The sequence below is a fragment of the Agaricus bisporus genome (genome assembly GCF_000300575.1).
Source record: "Agaricus bisporus var. bisporus H97 unplaced genomic scaffold AGABI2scaffold_4, whole genome shotgun sequence".
In the NCBI taxonomy this organism is placed as follows: Eukaryota; Fungi; Basidiomycota; class Agaricomycetes; order Agaricales; family Agaricaceae; genus Agaricus; species Agaricus bisporus.
The window spans coordinates 167177-177872 of NW_006267367.1; the positions used below are offsets into that span (position 1 = coordinate 167177).

The window sequence follows — 10696 nt, forward strand, 5'->3', positions numbered from 1 at the left end:
CTGGGGCGCTGATTGATCCCGTACATCGCTAATGATCACACCATTACTTGCTGCTATAGGACATGTCCATCATGTGGTTCACTTCTGGCCCTTTGTCAAGATCTCGACGCCAGTTTCTGTGATGCTGATAACCAATGAGCTTTTTCGTTCATCATACTCGCAATTTATTGTACATACAGGAGTGTATCTTCAAATTGAGCGCTGCGCTTGCCATCAACGGTCGTAGCAGTCCAATTATCAGGCCAATGAATATCACCCCAATTGTGCCCGAGGTTGATCATCTTGGGAAAGTAATTTTCAATAGTTCTAAGTGGCTGGCGGACAACATACTGGTTCTATCGTAAAGCACTGCAAACGCCTCTTGAGTATACTCTGTTTCTACAAGTAGTCATAAATGAACGCTCACCATCCCGGGCTTCATGGTTCCAACAGCTTTATTTTTTGCATAGTGGGGAATGTTAGGAGAGCAATGGAAGAGGTCGTTAATACCATGTCCCGTATATGTTCGGACAACAGCACATCCATTGGTTCGCGCAATCGGTTCTCTGAATTAGAAATGAGCGGCTGAATGTAATACCAAATCGAACTAGGCGGTACTAACATGACCTTTCCGATATCGCGGAACAGGGCACCTGGTTTACATATCGTGATTGCAGCGTCAAGAGCCTCCCGCGTCGTACGAATGAGCTTTTTAGATTCCTCATCAATCTCACCCACGGGATATGTTTCATTAAGGTCGCCGTGGACTCCTGTGTCGTGAATGCTTTAGCCGGGGAAGATACGCTGATAACCTCGGCACTCGCCATCGTGGTACAGTGAGATATCTAATGGCACACATCAGTCCATTTCATTCCCACTACGGAGAAAGCAAACCGACCTAAATTAACGATATCTCCCTCTTGCAATTTTCTCTGATCAGGAATACCATGACAGATGACTTCATTGACAGAGCTGAAACGCAGTCGTCGTCAACTGGACGAGCGATTCGACCAGGGCATAGACTAGTAATATGAATAACTTACGTGCAAACCGACTTGGGAAAGTTTCTATAGTTGAGCGGCGAGGGATAAGCGTTTCGTTCGATGGTAGCCTTATGCACAATCTCATCAATCTCATCGGTGGTAATACCTGGACGAATAGCAGCTGCAGCTATATCAAGAATCTCCCTACCAAGCTACGTGGTTGATGTATCAAACGTCGGAATGGCAATCAAAATAGCTTGGGTCAGACGTACTTTGCACACGGTGCGCATCTTCTCCTGCTCTGCGGAATCAAGTATACGCGGCGGTTGTCCCATTCTACGCATCTCCATTTTTGGTATCCCTATAACTATGAGAAGAAGCGATAAAGCGTGGGCGTGAATCACTGACCATCTGTCGCATAGTCAGGCCGAGGTATGTGTGCGGGGACCTCACGGGTCGGTGATAATGGATATAGAGGCCTCAGAGATCCTGTGAAGTTGAAATTTACCCAGGGATTAAATGTGTCACCTAGAGGACAAATGAAAGGTGGATGAGTGACTTCTACGACATAAGATCCATATGCGATCGTACCCGAGTTCGTGGGCAATGTGCCTGGTTTGGCTAGATCATGTAGAATCTTGTGTTTTTTCTAATACACGTTGTTGAGACAGCTTGTTACATCCAGCCGAAAGTGCGAAAAGCATACCCCTGCACATCGAATAAAGGTCGATAATTCAGATTCCACACAAAACCAACACTCACAAGCACCCTTGAAGCATTCTTGACCGCAGAAAAAAGAACCTTTAATCCCAATTCTGATTAATAAGTAGGTGGAGGGATTAAGCCGAAATAGAGCCAACTTACTTATTACAAGTTGGGCATTCTAGTCTTGAAGGCGGGTTTCCATTGGGGCAGGAGTCGCTTTGGCAGGCGACGGAAGTGGCCATCTCTCAAAGAAGAAAAAGAGGAGAGAATGATTATGTGATCGGACAGTCCAAACTTAATCAACGCTCTTAGTGCGCTCTCAGATCTCAAGCTTCAGAGGCTGGATCGCAAGGGTATAATTGAATTTATACGTTAATAACAAAAAATAAGTAAATAGTATATATTAGCGAATTGAAAAGTCTGTTTGACTAGTCTTCGAGTACCACTCTCCGAGTCGAAAAGTGGAAATTTGTACGGAGTACCCATCGGAAGCACATATATGATATTGGTTTTGAATATTCTCTTAAAGCTGCAAGATAGGTTAGTCACAATCTGCGCGAATGAAAGCAAACGTACCCTGAACAAGAATCCTAACTACGGAAACAATCAGGTCTTATTATACAAATTTCGCAGACCTAGCAATCAGGACTTACATCCTCAGGTGTCAACCTACCCATGGCTGAGTCGTCAGCGGATAGAGTTGCGTTAACCATGGCGCTCTTTTTCTCTTGAAGCTGGCTATGGTGTCATGACTTATTCTTAGAAAGTACATTGAGATGACTCACTTGGACGATACGACTTTCGATGCTATCTTCGACGACCAACTTGATAGCCTGTACAGGCCTACGCTGGCCAAGACGGTGAATTCGATCCATCGCCTCTACAGATACCGCTCGGTCAAACAAGAAATGATTCCATTCGTTAAGAAACTCACGGTATTCAACCTAAATATTTCCACGTCAGTATGGGTATAAAGCTGCGTGTCTGGGACTTACAGCAGGGTTCCACCAACTGTCCATCAGATAAACGCGCGAAGCCTCTGTAAGGTTGAGGGCAACACCACCAGCCTTCAAACTAACAAGGAAGACTGTTACTTCGACATGATTCACTAGAGAAAAAGTTGACCTAATCGTGGGGAAAAATCAAAAACAACTGCGCACTGAAGTGTTTGATAGTGGCGTCTCGAGCCTGAGGTGACATAGTACCTTCCAACCGACAAACCTAGAAAGAGTGATGAGTGAATGAAGTAAGTAAAACTAAAACGGTTACTCACGGTGAAACCAGATTTCTGCAGTCTGTACGCAATTAGATCAAGGAAGTTGACAAACTGGCTGAACACAATAGACTTCGTGGTTGCGTCCTTGAGTCTCAAATTGGTTAGCTCCTCAATGAGTGCCTCAATCTTTGTAGAAGATCGCCAAGTGTCAAGGTCTAGTCTGCCCAACATGCCTTGCCTAGCTTTCTGCACATTCTCATCAAGTTCGAGGGCAGGACCTTCTAAGTCAATGGTGAGAGCAACATGACAAACTGGGCATTCGGGCTAAACAAAAAAAGAACGGTGTTAGATTTCTAAGAGAGAAAAAACAAGGTACATGCCTGATACTCGAATGAGGATAACAAATACTGCCGGATGCATTCTCGATCAAAGATATGGTGACACTTCGACTGGATGGCATCTTCAGCAAGTTCATTGCAGATGCGGCAAATCGTCCCTTCAGCCTCAATAGGAACGAATTTGGTTGAATTGGTTTTGCTGCGAAGTACGAGATCAGGATGACACGCCATCTGTCGCATCCTCGTCAACCTATAAGTCTAATGAGCTTTCAAGTCCTGATTCACCAATTCACTAGCTTACAGGCTGAAGATATTGGAATAGTCTGAGAGTAAAGATGGTCAGCACTAGCGATAGAATGGAACCATTAGTACGCACTGTTGAGTACGGTTCCATGATCAAGATAAGTACTAAACTGCCTCTTGGCATCGGAGAATAGAGACAGATACAGCTCTTTCTCTTCGGGGCTGAAATAGTCTCGGCGAACAATGACAGTTCGAGGCGGCAACCCAAGATCGTCTGCGCGTTGCAGCTGAAATCCATGACCAAAAATGAGACACCATGGATTTTGTAACCGATCAAGGCGAAGATGCTGACCTTTGTTCGACGAAGCATCATCCTATCCAGCAGGATCTTCAACTTCTTGAACGCAGCCTTACCGGGACCGGTCATTCCATTCTTTTGGATGGGTGTCAAGATCTCGTTATTCCAGAAACACGTCTAGAACATGGTTAACAAGTGGTAGGAGGTAATCGAATGGTCCTGCGTACATGCTGCATAGGTGTATGACCACACTCTATGACGAAATTAATCATCTGCATTATTAGTTTGAACACGAGAAGACTCACCATCACAACCACTCTTGTTGCTAAACTTCCAATGCAACGACTTACAATCACAAGCCTTACCTGACGCCATGTCAGCCATAAAGTGATAGAGGTCACAGACTTGACTCACAGAAATAATACGCAAATGGATCACCGCCCAAGAATCTGATCAAACTGTACAATTCGCCAACTCTGTTCTGTAGCGGCGTTCCAGATAAACACCACTTGTACTCGCTCCTGAGCTCAAATGCGGCTTTCGCCGTGTTAGTCGATCGTTCTTTTATGTTGTGTGCTTCGTCCAGCTAAGGTTGAATATATCAGTAACCAAGAAGTTGTGATAAAACGAGACCGACAATTATCCGATTCCATTTGACTTGGTGGATAGGAGATTTCTCCTTGATCATAACACCTTTGCGCTTGAAACCAGATTCTTGCTTACGGAAACAGCTAATGCATCATGAGCAAGGCGCAGCGAGGGAATCATTCGAGAAGGAACCAGACCTCTCCATAACGGCATATGTGGTCAATACCTAACGGAGGTCAATCTCTCATTCGGATGGGGTCATAGCATGTACATACCACATCATATTTCTTGAGTTCTTTTGTGCTTGTCAAACGCGAGCCACCGTGCCATACTAAAACCTTCAAACCATCCGAATGCGCTTCGATTTCATTCCTCCATTGCATGATGGCAACAGTAGGCCTAAATTTGTATCACATCGGAAACTTGCTAAATTTTAAACTGGAGCAGGGCTTACGCAATAACAAGATTTGGTCGTTGGTTGTCCGTTACCATGAGAGCAATAATCTGGATAGTTTTACCCATACTGTAGTGATGATTAGAGAAGCAGAGCCTGGCGATTTATAATTAGCTCACCCCATTTCATCCTAAAATAACATTTTTTATTTAACGTTCGTTGAAAGCTCGGAAGGGAGAAAGACAAACCGCAAGCATACCACCACGCCACTCCGTTTTCTCCTGCCGGCGCATCCAGTATAAACTCTCCTGCTGGAATGGCAGTAAAGTAAGCTTCAAGTTTTTGGGTTGCTCTGCCCGAACAGGAGCTATGATGGGAATATTGGCTTCAACGTCGCCCCAAACCGTCTTGAGGTCGGGATGGAATTTATAGAGGGCTACTGTAGACCTTTCAGCCTAAGATATGGTTAAGAACAAACCTGAAGAGACAGAACACAGAAACATACATAAGTCAGATTTCGACCTAGCTTCATAGCGAGCGCTTTCTGTTCCTTCCTGAGCTCTCTTCTTTCTGCGAGGTATTGCTTCCTGTTTTCTTTCATCTCTTTAAAAGTCATGTGCACAGTTTTGGCACTTGGTTTCACCGCTTTCTTCTGTAAGAGTGGCGCTTCCTCTGATTCCGAGCCGGAAGAAGATACCACACTCTCAGACAAGGAATACACTACATTCTCGTCCTCACTATCCGAATCGGCAGCGGCACTTATGGCGCGCGTCAGTGCTTTCTGAGAACGTACAATCCTTTTTTCAGCAGCAGCAGCACGCGAAACCGCAGCAGCGCTTGGACGAGGCGCGCGGGCGGATGAAGTACTTGCGTTATTTTGACGAGCATCTTGCAAAGAAAGTTGAACTGCGGCATCCACCATAATTTCTTCATCTTCTGTGTCGTCTTCCTCAGAAGCCACAAATTCGGAGCCACTTGTACCTGAGGATTCCTGAAACTCATTACCACTCTCAGGCTCAGACTCTGGAGTAACAGCTCTCGCTTTGCCTTTGCCTTTAGCTTCAGACGAAGCGGAGGTATTATTCTATATAACTCGTTAATGTACTGCAATTGTCGCAGCGCGATGCAATTCTGACCTTGGCCGCTTCCTGTTTGACCTCGATAGAGATATATGCAAGGTTGGTAATCATCCGGCGTTTTGGAGCAGGCTCTTCAGAATTAAGGTTGTTTGACATATTCAGAACGCGTTTTCGGCTTCTGGTGAGCCTACTTTCCGGAAGTAAGTCCTTTTTGTCGAGCGTGTTGCCTTCAACGTCAGAGGTTGCAGGGGTGTCCAACGTGTCTGGCGTGTTAATTGGACTGAACACTGGAGTGGCAGTCGTTGTTGGTGTATTGCTTGTGACATCCACAGAACGAACCGCCGCTCTACGCACACCTTTACCCTTGGTTCTGGGCATGCTGTAGTGCGATGAAGTTGGGAGAGAAAACTTTTGGAAACAACTCACAAAAGAGCGTGACAATGCTAATTAGTGTGACATTGTGACTGATGGCGCATGACGCGGACGGCGGCACCGAGCTGCGAGTGAGCCATAAGTATCCTTTTGGGTCCTGGTTATCATGCCATCCCTATCGCTATCCTGCCTGGTTTGGGAAACAACATGGTTATGTTCTAACCGCTGAACATGTAAATAATAAAGAAGCATTATGTATAGCATTCATTAAAAAGGCTCTAATCCAAGTAATCCCTGACATGCACCTTCGATGTCTACAATCTGGGTAATTATCCGTCAGAAGCCATGTCAATTAATGCAAAAAGTATAAGTATGTTGCATACCTCTTTCGGTGCTGATGCGGTTAAAATTACAGGGTCATTCGGACCTACTAATATCTCATCTTCTATCCGGATTCCTAGATTATGATACTGTTTTGGGAATTGAGGTGCCGGGGGCACATAGATACCAGGTTCGATCGTGACCACCATTCCAGCCTTCAATCTGGGTCGGAGCTTCAATGACAAGTATAGGAAGTTAATTGTGAAAGACAAACCTGTTACCCCGGCTCATGTTGAATGACTCGTGGAGATCTATGACCGATGAGCTCAAATATTAACCAAAAGTGTTAACTAAGAACTCACCGATACCAATTGGATGGCTGAGGAAGTGGGGGTACAACACTCTTTCGAGGTCAGAATCATTTTTCGATTCGAAATTGAAGCCGAGTTTCGTGAGCTCTTCTCTCAAGCGACTACATGACTTTCTATGAAGTTCATGTAATGTATAACCACCAGCTTCGGTACAGTCTGTTATAAGCTCCCGTTGCACTGTCAAGACAGCGCTGTATAATTCTGCTTGTGCGGTTGTAAATTTTCCGGATACGGGGAAGGTGCGTGCTGAGGAAATATGAGATAAGCGACCTTGAAAGGTTCGAACAAATAGGCTGACTGATATCTGAAGCATAACCACTAGACCAGATGAGCTTCCAACAATGATGAAGGCTTGGTGATAGCTCACTTATACTCGCATCCAGCGTCCATTAATGTTAGTTCTCCATCTTGTAATAGGTGGTTATTGTCTGTATAATGAATGATCAGGGCATTGGGACTAGAGGACATGACTGAGAAACCTGAAAGGCAAATCGTACTGATATACACCTACCCCGATGCGACTACCGGTACATACGCAGGTCGTTGAGCCCCCTGTAATGCACACAGATACTCGAAATGTGCAGCAAGAGCAGATTCTGACAACCCTGGCCGTGAAAAGAGCATAGTCTGGTTTCATGCGTTAATTTCCACGTGAAGCGACAGCTTGAACGAGTACTTTACCTTTGCATGGGCTCTTCCACTGATAGTCCCTGCTTCATGCATGAGATCTTGTTCAGCAGGGCTTTTAATCGCTCTTAGTGGTGCCAGTTCCGATGCCAATGATTTCCGTTTGAAATTGGATACGTTGGTAAGAGCGTCGTCAATGTCCGATCGCGCAGGTCCCGAAAGATACCGTAAGAAAGATTTCGTAGATGATTGTCGCATTGATTGGGCATCTTTCTGTGGAAGGTCAATATAGACAGTTGAAGCCCTGGAAACTGCAGATTTGAAAGCAGACGCGAATGAAGCAATACGTTCTGATACGTCGGCGCCGAATATGGTTGCAGCATCAGCTAATGACGTCCTGAGCGAGATATAGTTCAAAAAGAAATTAAAGTGAATCAACGTGTCGACGTACTTTGGGCCATCCCATCTCTCCTTTGCAGAATCTTTGCCTGAACAAAAGAGGGTCATTTTGTAACCTTTCGGGGATGAGTCTTTCTCTGTGTTTGGAGTGTGTGATAAGTATATGAATGACTGTATCAAGAAGTTTTACCGCTCACCCAGAAGGAGGGCTGAATCAGGCTCAGCAAAGCCTGTTAGGTACCAAAAATCGGAGTTTTGGCGATATTTATAACTTGGGTAAAATTTGTCGAGTCTCGCTGAACTAGCGTCAAGGATATAACTCACAATATATCTGACAAGAAACTAACAGGTCAGGTAAGCTGCACAGTAAGCAGCGGGGGTTGCACGTACTATTGCTCATCATCTTAATTGGCGCAGCCACCGACACGACGAGACTGTTCTTGGGCAAAGAGTCCATCAGACGCTTTCGTCTCTGCTCATACTCATCCGCTTTTATGCCCGGGGTTAAATCATGCTGCTTAACTGGTGCAAATAAATACCGAGTGAGTACTTTGCGTTGCAAGATGCCAGTTGAATATGTATCCTACTGAGGTGGGGATGAGAATGGAAGAGAGGCTGTCCATATGCTCCAGGCTTGGTCACAGAAGCAAGCGAGCGACAATAAACTCTACCAGGGCGTTTAGGGAGTGTCTGGGGCGACAATAGTCTGCGTCGTAGCAAACCAGCGACCATGAGTGGGGAAGAGCCAAGGACGGAAAGAAGAGCAAGAACCCTAACCTTAATTTGGGTTCTGATTCTGACTGCTTCGCTCCTGCCAGGCTGGTTCATTCATGCTTTATGGCTAACAAATGTTCCACAAGACGTTCAGACTTGTCCTGCAACTGCGATGTCTACCTTTGAACCCACTAGAACTATTCTCGCTCCTCGCCGCGATGCCCCCGTCAACTCGTTCTCTATCGCAAATCCTGGTGCATCTACAAGTGGAGGTGTCGTCTACACTTCCATGCCTCACGAGACTCTTTCTTCGCGAGGAAAATTTGCAGTCTCTGTCTATGCATACGTCGGAATAGCCTTCCTAATTGCGACATTCCTCTTCGCGTTGGGTTATGCGTTCTTCAAAGTCCGTCGGGATAGGGGAAAGCGCAACTATGACCTTGATAGCGGTCTCGATGACGCTGACCATCATACTCGCTACGTAGGTCCTATATCACATGGCCCTACCTCCTAGTTCATATCTGAGCTAGGTCTCCAAAAGCGCCCGCCTGAAATGCACTCAACTCGGCAAACTCAATATGGAACTCGCGCATGACGTCAAGAAGAAACAAGCCAAAGCCTCGAAGGCCGGACGTCAGTCAACCCTGGAAGTACCTTCTCTCGAACCGTCGCATACGCTGAAACGATCCGGATCTGCTCACACTTTGTCGAACCCTGTTAAACGCGTCAGCTGGGCTTCATCTACCTCAACGGTTCGCGATAGTAAAGATTTGCGTCCAGGGAGCTCGGTCAAACCCATTCATACTCCGGAAAACGGCGCCGCAGATTCATATTCTCAGAAGGTTGCTCCAATATCTCCTTTACCTCGAGTTCAGGACTCTCGTGCACGCGTCAACGTCTCGCATCTTTCTGACCCTCGTGCACTGCAGAGACAAGAGTTAGTCGGAACAGCCTCGCCAGATATATGCCAGGACTGGTCTACGCCTGATAGAGCAGGAGAGGGCGACGGAATGCAGCAATTTTTGGCTCCCACCCGGCCTGCTCGCCGATAGGCTGAGAGATGGATGTTCTTGATTGTTTTAGTATCTTTGCAAATATTATTCCTAGCTTCATAGTTGCCCTCCGGTTTGGCCTCCGTGATCAACTGATCAATGACAGAGTCTCCTCCGCATTGTATCTGTTCAACTCCGCCCCCATGCAGAGCATCATGCTTCAAGAATCAGTCATGCCCCATGAAACGAGCGACCTATGCTGAAGAACCTGTACTTCACAGGGGAAGCATCGTCAAAGCTCTCGGCGGCAATCGTGTTTTCCACATTATACCCAAATTGCTTGTTCTTTTGTTTGTCAATCGCGTCCGCTGTCCAAACGATGACGAACATTCTGTGTTCCATCAACTCAAATTTCGAAATCATTTAGCGAGGTAATGACATGATTTTAGACTTAGAGTGGAAAAGATCAGTTTGCCGACATTACATGAGAAGATGTGAGCGATATCCGAAGAGGTCTGCCACTGGGATTGAGTAATGAGGTGCAATTCCGAGGAAATCACTTGGGATTCAGTGGATTCCAGGATTCTTGAAAGGATTCGCGCTCAGGGAATCATTACATGTGTATCGCAATCACTTATTACCAATGATGGCCTCGGTCCCTGACCCTGACGATCCCGCGCGAGTACCAACGATAGTAGTCGGTACTCAACATTTACTGGTAAGCTTGATGGGTAAAGAAAGCGCTCGCGAGAGCGAACGTGGATCCTCAACAGCAAACAAATTATTACAAAACTCCACACACCCACAAGCCATGCGTCCACACTGTCTTCCGCCCAATCATTTACAGCGACCCCAAGTGAATTTCCATCTAGATGCTTTCTGTCATTCCCGCATGGAGTTCAAAGTCTTTTCATTTAAGGAAGTGATGGGCTAATTAGGCAATTCCCTGGATTCTCCACATCCCAAATCGATGGCAGTGATCTTCAGTGAGTCTCGACCTATCATTGATGGACATCACGGCGGTTCTCTTGGTATTCCGTTCATTAAATATCCGACCTCGTGACAAGAGCCGAGGTC

General features: G+C 45.9%; 4 protein-coding genes across 4 annotated transcripts; 1 reads left to right on the forward strand and 3 right to left on the reverse strand.

The window, feature by feature from the left end:
- Nucleotides 1-78: 78 nt before the first annotated feature.
- AGABI2DRAFT_149798 (hypothetical protein) lies at nucleotides 79-1909 on the reverse strand (the record flags this gene model as incomplete). The annotated part of the gene is made up of 14 exons (XM_006459726.1): nucleotides 79-124; nucleotides 178-281; nucleotides 331-348; nucleotides 407-545; nucleotides 602-749; nucleotides 804-824; nucleotides 878-951; nucleotides 1023-1174; nucleotides 1235-1323; nucleotides 1371-1490; nucleotides 1554-1611; nucleotides 1669-1670; nucleotides 1725-1777; nucleotides 1827-1909. The coding sequence occupies 14 exons, from the start codon at nucleotides 1907-1909 to the stop codon at nucleotides 79-81; spliced, it is 1107 nt and encodes a 368-aa protein (XP_006459789.1).
- A 77-nt stretch (nucleotides 1910-1986) lies between these two features.
- Nucleotides 1987-6219, reverse strand: AGABI2DRAFT_184339 (hypothetical protein; the record flags this gene model as incomplete). The annotated part of the gene is made up of 21 exons (XM_006459727.1): nucleotides 5881-6219; nucleotides 5250-5828; nucleotides 4993-5199; nucleotides 4805-4854; nucleotides 4626-4749; nucleotides 4548-4576; nucleotides 4400-4493; nucleotides 4177-4348; nucleotides 4068-4127; nucleotides 3990-4015; nucleotides 3817-3939; nucleotides 3598-3751; nucleotides 3523-3544; nucleotides 3264-3471; nucleotides 2941-3207; nucleotides 2828-2888; nucleotides 2663-2775; nucleotides 2602-2611; nucleotides 2453-2547; nucleotides 2321-2401; nucleotides 1987-2007 (listed from the first exon to the last, which is right to left on the reverse strand). The coding sequence occupies exons 1-21, from the start codon at nucleotides 6199-6201 to the stop codon at nucleotides 1987-1989; spliced, it is 2817 nt and encodes a 938-aa protein (XP_006459790.1). The 5' UTR covers nucleotides 6202-6219.
- A 173-nt stretch (nucleotides 6220-6392) lies between these two features.
- Nucleotides 6393-8650, reverse strand: AGABI2DRAFT_219147 (hypothetical protein). The gene is made up of 13 exons (XM_006459728.1): nucleotides 8501-8650; nucleotides 8304-8435; nucleotides 8238-8244; nucleotides 8111-8184; nucleotides 7966-8050; nucleotides 7569-7911; nucleotides 7399-7514; nucleotides 7255-7344; nucleotides 7186-7205; nucleotides 6879-7133; nucleotides 6791-6827; nucleotides 6579-6738; nucleotides 6393-6516 (listed from the first exon to the last, which is right to left on the reverse strand). The coding sequence occupies exons 1-13, from the start codon at nucleotides 8643-8645 to the stop codon at nucleotides 6463-6465; spliced, it is 1518 nt and encodes a 505-aa protein (XP_006459791.1). The 5' UTR covers nucleotides 8646-8650; the 3' UTR covers nucleotides 6393-6462.
- Nucleotides 8651-8799: 149 nt separating this feature from the next.
- AGABI2DRAFT_116730 (hypothetical protein) lies at nucleotides 8800-9679 on the forward strand (the record flags this gene model as incomplete). The annotated part of the gene is made up of 2 exons (XM_006459729.1): nucleotides 8800-9108; nucleotides 9158-9679. 2 exons carry the CDS (start codon nucleotides 8800-8802, stop codon nucleotides 9677-9679), a joined length of 831 nt encoding a protein of 276 aa, XP_006459792.1.
- Between the last annotated feature and the right edge of the window lie 1017 nt (nucleotides 9680-10696).

Bases quoted from the DNA above. Each gene is read 5' to 3' on its own strand.
- AGABI2DRAFT_219147 (XM_006459728.1), bottom strand. From the start codon at position 8,645: ATGGTCGCTGGTTTGCTACGACGCAGACTATTGTCGCCCCAGACACTC. The intron at 8,436-8,500 runs GTAGGATACATA...TATTTGCACCAG, and splicing joins CCATTCTCATCCCCACCTCA to TTAAGCAGCATGATTTAACC. The intron at 6,517-6,578 runs GTATGCAACATA...ATAATTACCCAG, and splicing joins CCGCATCAGCACCGAAAGAG to ATTGTAGACATCGAAGGTGC.